The following is a 12,042-nucleotide window of genomic DNA, read 5'->3' as shown; positions in this document are numbered from 1 at the left end:
GTAGAGTGTACCACCTTATCCGATTAATCCATCTAGTCATCATTTTTCAATACATATTTAATACCTACAGATCATCTTTTTTATTTAAAAATTTTATATGATGAAAATATCTTTGTCTTTTGGTTATGACATCCCTTCATAAAAATTATGATATCTCTTCCAAAAAAATTATGACATCCTTATCTCTTAAAAAAAAATTATGATACCTCTTTTTAAAAATTATGACACTCTTTCATAAAAATTATGATATTTTAGTACTAAACAAAAAATCAAAGATAGGTGCCATAATTTTTTTGAAGGGGTATCATAATTTTTAGAAAAGGTATCATAATTTTTTTTAAAGTATGGGAGTGTCATAACTTTTTTGAAAAGATATCATAATTTTTATGAAAAAATATTATTATCAAAAAATAAAAATATTTTTATTATATAAAATTTTTAAATAAAAAATAATTTATAAATATTAAATATATATTAAAAAATAATAATTATATAAATTAATCGAATAAAATAATATACTCTATATCAGATTTTTTACGTCCCGATGTACAAAGTATTTCCGCCGGTGCTAATATCATTGTACTTATCAGTCCAAATCTTTTATTACTGAACAAAACAATGATTCTTTAGATAAGAATATATATAATGAAAAAAATGATCACATACATTCACCACATGGAATCGGGAGGGACCATGGACCACGAGTTTCATGTTTCCAGGTCCACGAAGTACAAGCCTTGTAACCAAACGACCAGTGGCAACTTGGTAATTGTAGGGCATCTGGCGAGGTATTTATGTGCTTCCATACCGGGCTTGCCCTGTTTTGCTTGGTGTCTGGGGTTTTTTGGGGCTAGGGTTTTCATTCAGCGGCGCCCTCTCCAATCTTCGTTCCTATCGCCATGACCGCCCAGACGCAAGAGGAACTCCTTGCCACTCTGCTCGAGCAGCAGAAGATCGATGTAAGCCTCTCCACCTCCTCTCCGTTCCTCTCTACTCCTCACCGTTCTCGATTCGAATCAGTTTCTCTCTTCTACTCCTCTCTTTTGGTTTTGGGGCTGAATGTTTGTTGGGTTTAATCACCACAACCTTAAAAATCTAATCGTTTTCCGCCTCTTTTTATTAAAAATCCTGTCTGTGGCCGATTCTCTTTAATCATTGATTGGAATGTTGTATCTATATGAGATCGATCTGTAATCATGATGTGGTTTTGCTAGAATTGTGATCCGGAAAATTGTCTCCGTAAATGTTGTTCACAATCTCGGTCCATGCATCTATCAGCTTAGGATCACCTAATTGCGTCTGTTTAATGGATGGATTGATCAAGTGAATATCACAAGAAAGTTGAGATCTTTTTCGATCATTGAATAAATTAAGAAAAATTGGAGGCTTATACATATCCAAATAGCAGTATTGGAAGAAAAACAGAGCCACATGATCTTGTGCTAAGTACTTTGAATAAGAAGTAGATGCGGGAGAGCGGAGGTGATGTTAGGGAACTAACAAAATCCACTGATTTTGCGGTTGGATTTACTTCAACACAAATTAAAGAGATGTCAGTTCTTGGGTTTTATTTATATGGAAAGGGGAAATCCAGGGGGATTGACTGGTAAATACTATAGTATAGTCTGGTCGGTATTGCGTAAGGCATATGAAGTAAACGAAGTTGGAGTTAGTATCTCAGAGGAAAGAACAATAAAGGGCTTAAATTTAAACACAAAGTTTTTGTACTTTATAGTAGCAGTATTAGATGTTATACTGAATTGTAGGTTCAAAGCATCAGATAATTTGCAGGAAGAGCAAAATTTCTAACACATGCATGCCATCCCAAGTGGTGACTAAAGCCGTAGACAAATTTGCTTCTTGATCTTCCATAAAACAATTTTTAATCATGATGTGGTTGTTGAAATTTCCATCTGAATTAAACGCATATATGCGTGCCCAGTATTAGTCTTACTAATTTCATCTGGAAAGTTCTTTGACATCATTATAAATCGTATGACATGGCCTTCCTAGGGAACTTATTTGTAAAGTTGTCATCAGAGTTGTGTATAAATCTCCTGTCATGAGTGAAAGTGAGTCAATTGCACCAGGTTATTACATTGTCCTTTGACTGCTAGGTTCCTTTTAATGATCAAATGGTTCTAAAGTTTTGGGAATTGACGATATTGATGATAAAATGCAACATGTTATATTTTTTTGTCCACACATCTGCTGGCAGCCCAACTAGTTTAGTAAAAGAGAGCTAATAGCGATGGAAAGAATACATGTTTTTACAAGGATAGCTCCTTGGTTATCATAGGGAATGACCCAAGGCAATATAAGGATTACAGACACATTTAACTTTTGGTGTGCATGTTGCTTCTTCTGAGTTGTGCCACCGACTTGTACATTTCCTTGGATTGGCATTGTTTTTGCTTTAATTGTCCGAATTCATCCATGGAATTCACTCAGGCTATTGGAAATGCATGACACTATCAAAGGAATAAGAAGATAAACCATTTGCATGTCAAAGGCATTCAAGTTGCAGTGTCAGGCTGGCGGAAGTGTACTTTAAAGAGAAAACCAAATATCCAAACCGGTAATTTATTGTATTAGAAAGAAAGGAACCAATATGATAGTGTCTTTAATTTTTTTCTTCTTTATACATGATATTTTGCATGATGCTTCTCCTGTGAGGGAACTAACGTGATAATGATCATGAGATTGATAAAGGTTCTCTTTCTCTCCATTTGAACAACATTTACCTCTTTATCGCCACCCTTTTCCCCTTCCCTCTCTCTCTTTGTTTGTCATTTAGTAAACCGTGCATAGTCATCTTAATCTGTACCACTTGATGCATGATACCATATGTGCCTTAACATCCCATGATCCTGTGTATCATGGGAGAGAGGACATATTCAATGTATTCCCTACATATACTGACATGAATTTGCTCAAAAGAAAGAATATGTTGTTCTCGAATTTTCTTTTGGCTTGACTTATTTCAGAGTTATTATCTCAATTCTTCTCTATTCTTAGTGATATTAGATGCCTAAGAGTAGGGTTATCAAATTTTATGGCTTTTTTTTTCTTTTAAATGTAGCCTGACAAGCCTGTGGTTGAAGACGAGGATGACGATGAAGATGAAGATGAGGACGATGATGATAAAGATGAGGATGATGCTGAAGGTAAGTCAAACCTTTTCCTTGATACTCATCTCTTGAAATGTTTTCCCATCAATTTATCAGAAACCCCTAGCCCAATTGAACTTGGAAACACCGAAGGGCCCAAGTAATTTATATGTTTCACAACAATAAAATTCATTTTCCAGTTTTGAAGCACTCATCGCTTCAACAAATGTACATAACCTTTTCATTTGCTTAGGTGAAGGAAACTGATGCCTTAGGAGATTATATAGTCTGTGAAGGACATAACTTCATTTTTCTCATTTTTAAAGTTAAGGAAATCAACAGTCTTCATTGTTGTTTTGTATTTTAATCTTGACGCCTGAAGTCTGGTCAATGATAAGACTAAGCTGTTTGCATTCCTTTAATTGCTGCATGGAACACATTTGAAGTTGCACTTTACCAACATTTGTTTGCTTGTTTCATGCACCTGCTGAGGCTTTCTATAGGCTGTTTAAACACATTTTTCTTGACAGGTTTGATGAAATAACTCAAGAACAAGAAAGGAAACTAGGAAGTCCAGGGTTTACGAGTTTGCATTAGTTGCAATGCAGTGTTTTGATGGATGATTTTGAGTGAGTGAAGTGATGTTATCTTGGGCAAAATCCTAGCAGATATATAATCAGATTTGATGTAGAGCAGAAAAATTAGAGGAATAGGGAGGGAAAGTTGGAAAGAATTAGAGGCCCAGAGGGAGTAAAAGAGGAAGAGACAGGTTAAGTTATTTTATGAATTATATTTATTTGCAAAGTTCTCATGCTAAAATTTGGTAGAGCTGGCTTTTTCCAATCATGGAATAGCTGGGCTACCCTGTTACAAGTATATTTAGTTCAGAGTGAGGCTCTTTGTTGGAAGAAAATAGAAAAGATATATTTCAAATTTCATTCAAAACCTCATGACCTTCAGACAAAATAAATGAAAGGGAAGAAAAAAATACTACTGGGCCGGCCGCCACCTCCAAGATATCCTGCATTAAGATCAGAGAATGACTTTTAAGTTCTTAAATCCTATTTATGCATCTGCAGGGCTGAAATAACCTATTTTACATGCTAAACTAGCCTACATGGCTACATATGACGATCCCCCACTCCCTCTCATGCGTGCATGCAGTGACAGCACACTGTCTATACTGATTAAAAAGGAGTCAGGTTCAATGAACAGATGTGCAGTCCTTGCTGGAAGCCTTATCTTTTACACACTTTTGCCCAAATAATTAGCAGCCGCATGATCTTTTTGTTGCTTTGCACTTAATGTCATGATGTTCTCATTTTCTATTGTAATATATGCATGATAACCAAGTTGTATACGACCTCTGCTTGTCCTTAAATCTGACTATGGCCTGTTGTCATCTGACTTATTGGTGATTAATTTTTTGCAGGACAAGCAGGCGATGCTAGCGGAAGATCAAAACAGAGCAGAAGTGAGAAAAAGAGCCGGAAGGCCATGCTGAAGCTTGGGATGAAACCTGTACCTGGTGTTAGTCGTGTCACTGTAAAGAAGAGCAAGAATGTGAGCTCCCAGTCCCCAGCACATCATTATTGCTTGAATCATTTGTTGGAAAGTTTCTACTTACCATTTAACATCTCTTTTCTTGACCTTTCAGATATTATTTGTCATCTCAAAGCCAGATGTTTTTAAAAGTCCGACTTCAGACACCTATGTGATCTTTGGCGAGGCAAAGATCGAGGACCTGAGCTCTCAGCTGCAGACCCAGGCTGCTGAACAGTTTAAGGCACCTGATCTGAGCCATGTGATCTCGAAGCCTGAGACATCTGCCATGGCTCAGGATGATGAAGAAGTTGACGAGACTGGCGTTGAGCCTAAGGACATTGAACTGGTTATGACACAGGCTGGAGTTTCGAGGTCCAAGGCTGTCAAGGCACTCAAAGCTGCAGATGGGGACATTGTTACTGCTATCATGGAGTTGACTAACTAATTCGAGATCTCTGGTAGAGTTGTTTCTCTTTCAAATATGGCCTGTTTTTCCTTGTGGCAAGGTCTGTGGGCTGAGTTTCTTGTGTGTCTATGCTGCTTAACCTCTTAGTTATTAATCTATCATGTTGTACGAGTAGTTATGGTGTTTTTATCTTTAATTTTTTGCCTTTATATACATACTCTTTGTGTTTCATCGGTTATCAGAGGATGTTGCAGCATAAGATCACATTAACTTTCAGGATAAGATTGGACCCTGGCTTTTCATAGACTGCTGTTGGTGAAAACAGGTGGTGATTTATTTTTTCTAACCCAGTCGGGTGGCATATTTTTTTAAAACACTTGAATTTCCTGTTTCCTTTTTGACATATGAATTATATTGCTGCTGCTGTTTCTGTGGTGCTGAAGAAACCTGATACAGGTTCACACGGTGACACCATTCCAGTTTTCAGTAGCTGGTTTAATGGAAGCAACTAGTCTATATTTTTAGCTTGTTTTCATGTTCACCGTTCCTTTGGATTATGTGTGCAGCGCTAAATGATATGTTTATATTTTCTTTACAAGTATTTACAAAAATGCTCAGAATATACTGCATTCTTTGTGCAATTTTAGCAAGCGGTGTCCATGTAAGAAGGATTTGGGTTTTTGGAAGGATTCTGGAGGTTCGCATTTTTCTGATAGCTTACCTGCTTGCCGCATTTCAAAGAAATGTGTTATTCTATGACTAGATTACTAACCCATGACCAGGCTTAATGAGCTGATGGGCATATAATGAGCAAGCACCCAAGTGCTCACCATGACCCCTCGCCTTTATTTATGAACTTTATGCTTATACTTGTCAGCAGATTTTGCTTGATCTGCCTCGTATTCAAGCACCTTTTTGTGGTTCTACTGTTCTAGGTCAGGCTTCTCATTTGTAGAGAGCACAGAACTTGGAAGCAAAGTCCTTGGCTGATAAGAAATCTGCAGACTTTCACTCCATAGCTGTAATATGGCTGATAAGAGGTTGTTGGAAGGGCAATGGAAATGTTTATCCTGGGGCCATTTTGTTTCAAGAGAGCCCAGATGAATGGGATGAATGTTTTCTCCAAGGAGTCGCGAAATCCTATGATTTCATGGACTATTAAGGTCATGAAAGGAATCATGATCACAGTTGAAATGATTGACAATGAGGTTGCACAGATCACCAGAATTAAAAAAGCAAAGGGATGTTTAATAAGGACCATGATTTCATGAAGTTTGGTTAGATCATTAAATGGTCAAATGATCAAATTAAAAAAGCAAAAGGGACGTTTAGAAATTGCACCATGAACAATAATACCATACTCTTCTTTAGATATAACACATATTTTTTGCTGTCTCATCATCCTGAAAACCTGTCTCCACTGCCTCTTGGACTTTCACATGCCACATGAAAAATCCACAGGCTCAACTTGTGTCGACCGTGCTGTCAATTTTTTCAAAGGGTGATGGAAGTCAGCCAAGAATAAGACAATAAAACACCGAGAGTCAATTTATACCAGGGCCAACATCAAGCTTGCTTTGTTGTTTCAACAACTAACAGAGTACAGGTGTAATAGACCATGATATGCAAGTTGATGGTCTCAAGGAAGACATTGTGTGTTGAAATGTTCTGTTTCAATAATTAAGGAAAACTAGCTTTAGAAGCTTATCGCATGGAATGCGATCATTTTTTGAAATAATATTTGTATAAATTAAAAGTTCAACATAACATAAAAAATATCATAGATGATATTAAATATTTTAAATGAAAATATAAAATCAGATTGTTTAAATAATATGACAATAAGAAATAATATAATTATTTTTATTTTTTTGTTGAAAGAGAAATCATTCTTTGAATTAATATTTTCAGCATTAGTTATTTCAGAATCTCCGTCATAAAGCAGAGTCTGACCACTTATTTGTATTCCATACACATCTCTTTTCTTCATAGTCGTATGAATAATTAAAATTTCATTCTCATCTACTTTAATATGCAAAAAAAAATAATTATCACTTATTAAAATAAAATATATAAATATAATCATCCATATGTAAAAGAATTAAAATACATCATTCACAATGAATTTTTTTCGACTTTTCTTGTCTTCTAATTCATTGCATGCATCATTTGAAATTATTTTAAGAACAATATAGCTTAGTCTTTCTTCTTTGAGATTGTATTCATCAACTTTAATTTGAAAGATATAATCTTTTTCTATAATTTTTTTGATTTCTAAGAAAATAATAGAATCATCATCTTTCTGTACAAAAAGAAATACATAACTCAATATCATCAAATACATGATATAGAAATATATAACTCGATATCATCAAGTAATTTTTTTTAGTATAAAAATTATTCATACATAAAAAGATAAAATAGAAATAAAAATTAAATTATATCAAAAATAACATCATCATGAACAATATATAATATCGTTAATTTTGAATTCACAAAATCTCTAGAATTAGGCATAATATTTCATAAAAGACTAAAGCCACTTAATATATAGCATATATATGAGTTTATTATTTTGAAAAAAAATTATTATTAATTTGCTTATCTAAATGGTTAATTTTCAGACCGTATAAAAATAACTATAGATGCATCCAGATCATAACGTTTCGATAGATAATAAAAACAACTATCTCTCCTTTCCCTCCAAAGCAATCTAGAAAGACAAAATAAACATCCCCACTAACCCATGCGTCTTCCAAATATTTGCTTGTCCCATGTGGGTCCTACAATTCTTTTCATTTTCTGTTTTGTTCATTTAAATTTATAACCTTATATGATACATAGGATATAATTTTTTAAAATAATATTTAATTTTATTTATCTATTTTTATTATATTTATTATATATATATTTTAAAAATAATTAAAATAATTATAAAAACTATATTTTGTACATAACATTCATTATAAACCATCGGATAAATCTGGTGAAGATCCGACGATCCTGATTCCATGAAGCACCTTTATAAACTCATCATTATTTATTATTTTATCTTCAACCATTTTTAAATCCTTCCATCTCTTCTTCCCCTCTCATTAGATCCTCTCCTCTCACACCTCCCACTCTTCCAATGGTAGCATCGATAATATTTATCACTAATGACAAATAATTTATGAAGATAAATTCATCATATTTTTAAATTAATTAATAATATATTTATATTTTTTAAACTCTTGAATAAAAGAGCTAACACAAAATGCGAGCCATCATCCCAACTTCCATGTCGGGCCGCTCCAAAATCTAAGCCATCGTCCAAACCAAGGGTAAGACCTTTTTCATTGTGCAAACTTCCCTATTCAGCTCCTTCAAGCCTCCCATCCGATTGAGATTCCTGAGAATGGAAAAAACATAGAAAGCATCCGGGGAAAACATAGAAAAAAATCAACAAGAACAAAGGAAAGACAGAAAAAATTATAAGGTAAGTCGTTTTCCCATATAAATTGAATTTTTTTTTTTTTGACTTATTTTTCTTTTCATTTCTTTCTCTTTTTCAAGATCCGTGGGAAGGAGAGCACTTGAGGGAGATCAGAGGGGTTTCCTAGGTTCCGATTGGGGTTTTATCTAGAGCATACCAGATTTTGTGCGAGGTGTAGGGGTGTGAGTTGGTCCCTTCAGATTTTGAGAGCTGCTTTCTTTCTTTCTTTCTTTCTTTCTTTCTTTCTTTTTTTTTCTTTTGGCTTCTTTTTCTTTTGATCGTGCGAGTTGTGGCTGTGTGAGCTTCATTCTCAAGTTGTGGCTATGTGAGTTAGTCCTTTGAGGTTTCGAGAGCTTCATTCTCTTTTTCGGAGATCTGTGAGAAAGAAAGCACTTGAGGGAGATCGGTCGGGGTTTCTTAGACTCCGGTTGGGGTTTTGCCTCGAGAACATGGGATTGTGCGAGTTGTGGCGGTGTGAGTTGGTCCCTTGAGGTTTTGAGAGCTTCTCTAAGAGGAAGCGCAGGTGCTGGTGGCCGACGGTGAGGTGAAAGACTGGCTGGTGACCGAGCTTGATCAAGTGCTCAAGCTCATAGAGATGATACTGGAGACCTGGTTCCCTCCCCTCCCGCCAAAAATCTACACGTGGTAGACGAAAGTAACCACTGATATCCTCGAACGCGTTCCCTCCGAGCTCGGCCGGCCTCCTTCCTCGTCCTCCTCCGCGCCTATGGCCGGACTCATCGCCCCCTCCATGCAGAATCTCGTCCGAGACCGGGGCCCCAGGAGAAGGAGATGAGGAGGGTTTTTGGTACGTCCAAAAAGAAGGATCCCTTCAGTCTCACCGGCATCACCGTCTGGGACGGAGATGCGTACACGAAGCGACACCGTCTGGGATGGAGAGGGATATGATCTCCGCTGTGAATAGTGCTTGAGAGCGAACAGGGAACCTTAGACGAAGCGCGCGAACAGGGGAGGCTGGGCATCCACATCGCTCTCTCACCCTTTCCCAACATCCCAAATGTCAAATGGAGAAACCTCCATTTTAATATATATATATATATATATATATATATATATATATTAGAACATGCAGCAATAAGAACGAGAATGACAATAGGTCTCAGTACTCAAACAAAAGATAGACACATCAAAGTACGTTACCATGCTCTCCATAGATTTATGAACCACAGCATTCAAGATATCCCACTAGCAATTGGTACTAGCAGATAATAGGGATAAATGCTAGATTATGCTTTGTAGAAATGAGGTAAGAACAAGAAAATTAGTCACTTATGATGGAAGTATGTAAAAAGCAACATCAATGGAAGCACTAGAAATATAATTGTAGTTTCACTAGCCAAGATCACACCCAAACAGATATCTCAGATCTATCATCTGAAAGAAGGTACTGATAGATCAAGAAATCAATAAAAGTAAAGTGGGATGGTGGATAGGATATGGCTAAATGAGATGTCGAAGTGTTTTTGCATGTTACTGCTGGTAAAAGTTTTAGAACACCAAACGAGATGACAGATCAGAACGGTGGCTAAATGACAAGAATTACTATCATGCATTGTCCCGACCATATGGGAATGGCTTCACATCACCTTATTCACCATGCAAGCTTTCACAAATTCTTTCTCACAACCTTCATCCTCCTGTCCTGTTAAAGCCTTCAAATATGAGTTCGGAAACAATCATCCAAAACTTTGTATACACTTCCATTAATACATTCATTTCTCACCCAGTTCTTTTCCATTTCGCCACAGGGAACAACCTAACATTCTTAACAATAACCTTTCATCCATATTGTTGTTCACAAATTTTCCCTCAGCTTGGAAGGAAAGCATCAGTGACATAACACCAGGAAAGCACCTCTCCACTCAATCCAAGCAACTTCATTTTTATTATTGCATGTCTTCGTATATCCATCGATACATAGGGTCACTGTATATAGATAATAGTATGTGGATGTCAAACCAGAAAGGTCAATTTTAGCATTGGTTGTCAATTTTAGCAATGGTTGATTTAAGTGAAGCTTAGGTTGAACCAAGCAAGCAAAAAAGTGGAGAGGTAATATGATGACAATAAGGCATTTGCAATGAAGAAAAAAATAGGACCCTATGAACAGAAATTTGAAGTTGTGTAAAACAGTCCAAAGTAGAAGACAATCTCAAAAACATTGACAAAATTGTAAGGAATTGGTAGAGGTTGTACCGGCAGGAAACTGGCTTTTATATGAAAGTGATAAACAGTGAATCAAAGATAGTTCAAATGATAGCTGAAACCAACAATTCACATTTATGGCATGGTTGCTGAAGTCAGGCAAACACCTGCTTTTTGAAACATACTTCAAACAACTTAAATTCACAAGTGACTATCCAAACTGACCATGACACACAAATTTTACTACAAACAGGTCATTTAGGATAAATTAAGCCCTTACATTGGCCTCAAAAATACAAATGCACATTATGCACCAAATAAAGAGATAGAACATAGATATAATGCTCACAATGCAAGTAAAAGTAAATGATGTGGAATGTACACAATGTGTGTAAAAATGCATCTGGCATGATCATATATGGAGAAGATATATGAAAATTGAACAAATTCACCTGATGTGTTGACCAGGAATGCAAAAATAAAAAAAATAATAATAAAAAAAAGCAGTCGTGGAGAGAGAAATGCTGTAAAACTGATGTGTCTTAGTTTTGAATAGTTAGGAGAAAAAAAGTCATTACCAGTGCAACAGCAATTAAACTGATTATAAACCAAACAAATCAAATAATCAGAGCAACTATGACAAGTGTATTCTGCAAGAATAAAGACCATAACTGTTATATGAAGACAGCAAAATTCAAAATGCCACCTTGAATGGATGATTAGATTATCTGATAAAGCATTATAACATGCACTTAAGTAGAATTAACTCAGTCTCATACGAACTATACTTTATACCTATATGTCAGTCTCCCAGCTCAGTGATCTTGAAGAAGCAGAAATATCATAGCAAGTAGAATAGCATGTAAAATGCAAGTGAGCTACTAAAGCAGTTAACTGCAAGGACATATCCTACCAAAGCAACAATCCATCAAAACTATAGTTTGGATGGTTGTCACTGTTCCAAAGTTTTAGACTCGTAATTTTGTCTAGGTAAACCAAAGTCATTGAATGACTGGATGTTACATCAATGTCACTAGCAAAACCAACATAAACTGATTGATAATACATATAAAAAACAATTTTAGACTTGTAATTTGTCTAAATAAACCAAAGTCATTGAATGACTAGATGTTAAATCAATGTCACTAGCAAAACCAACATAAACTGATCACCTGTATGATACATATAAAAAACAACAATTCATTCCTCTATTGTTATGTATCTCAAGCAATTATTACGAACACCACAAGGCAAATATGGTGAACAACAGGAGGCCACCATGACATCAAGAAGAATTTTTGCTTCTCTTTCTGCACATAAATATTATAATGCAGCATTCG

General features: G+C 35.6%; 1 protein-coding gene across 1 annotated transcript; it reads left to right on the top strand.

The window, feature by feature from the left end:
* Nucleotides 1–800: 800 nt before the first annotated feature.
* LOC105057690 (nascent polypeptide-associated complex subunit alpha-like protein 1) lies at nt 801–5,365 on the top strand. The gene is made up of 4 exons (XM_010940376.4): nt 801–959; nt 3,083–3,167; nt 4,543–4,673; nt 4,768–5,365. The coding sequence occupies exons 1-4, from the start codon at nt 900–902 to the stop codon at nt 5,098–5,100; spliced, it is 609 nt and encodes a 202-aa protein (XP_010938678.1). The 5' UTR covers nt 801–899; the 3' UTR covers nt 5,101–5,365.
* The last annotated feature ends 6,677 nt before the right edge of the window (nt 5,366–12,042 follow it).

Source organism: Elaeis guineensis, chromosome 14, assembly GCF_000442705.2.
Source record: "Elaeis guineensis isolate ETL-2024a chromosome 14, EG11, whole genome shotgun sequence".
Taxonomy (NCBI): Eukaryota; Viridiplantae; Streptophyta; class Magnoliopsida; order Arecales; family Arecaceae; genus Elaeis; species Elaeis guineensis.
Note: the sequence above shows the minus strand (reverse complement) of the source record. Positions and strands in the feature narration are given on the sequence as shown.

What these genes read in the sequence shown, in the direction of transcription:
- LOC105057690 (XM_010940376.4), top strand. Translation starts at nt 900, where the DNA reads ATGACCGCCCAGACGCAAGAGGAACTCCTTGCCACTCTGCTCGAGCAG. An exon ending in AGATGAGGATGATGCTGAAG is followed by an intron (nt 3,168 to 4,542) that starts GTAAGTCAAACC and finishes AATTTTTTGCAG; the next exon opens with GACAAGCAGGCGATGCTAGC. An exon ending in CTGTAAAGAAGAGCAAGAAT is followed by an intron (nt 4,674 to 4,767) that starts GTGAGCTCCCAG and finishes TTGACCTTTCAG; the next exon opens with ATATTATTTGTCATCTCAAA.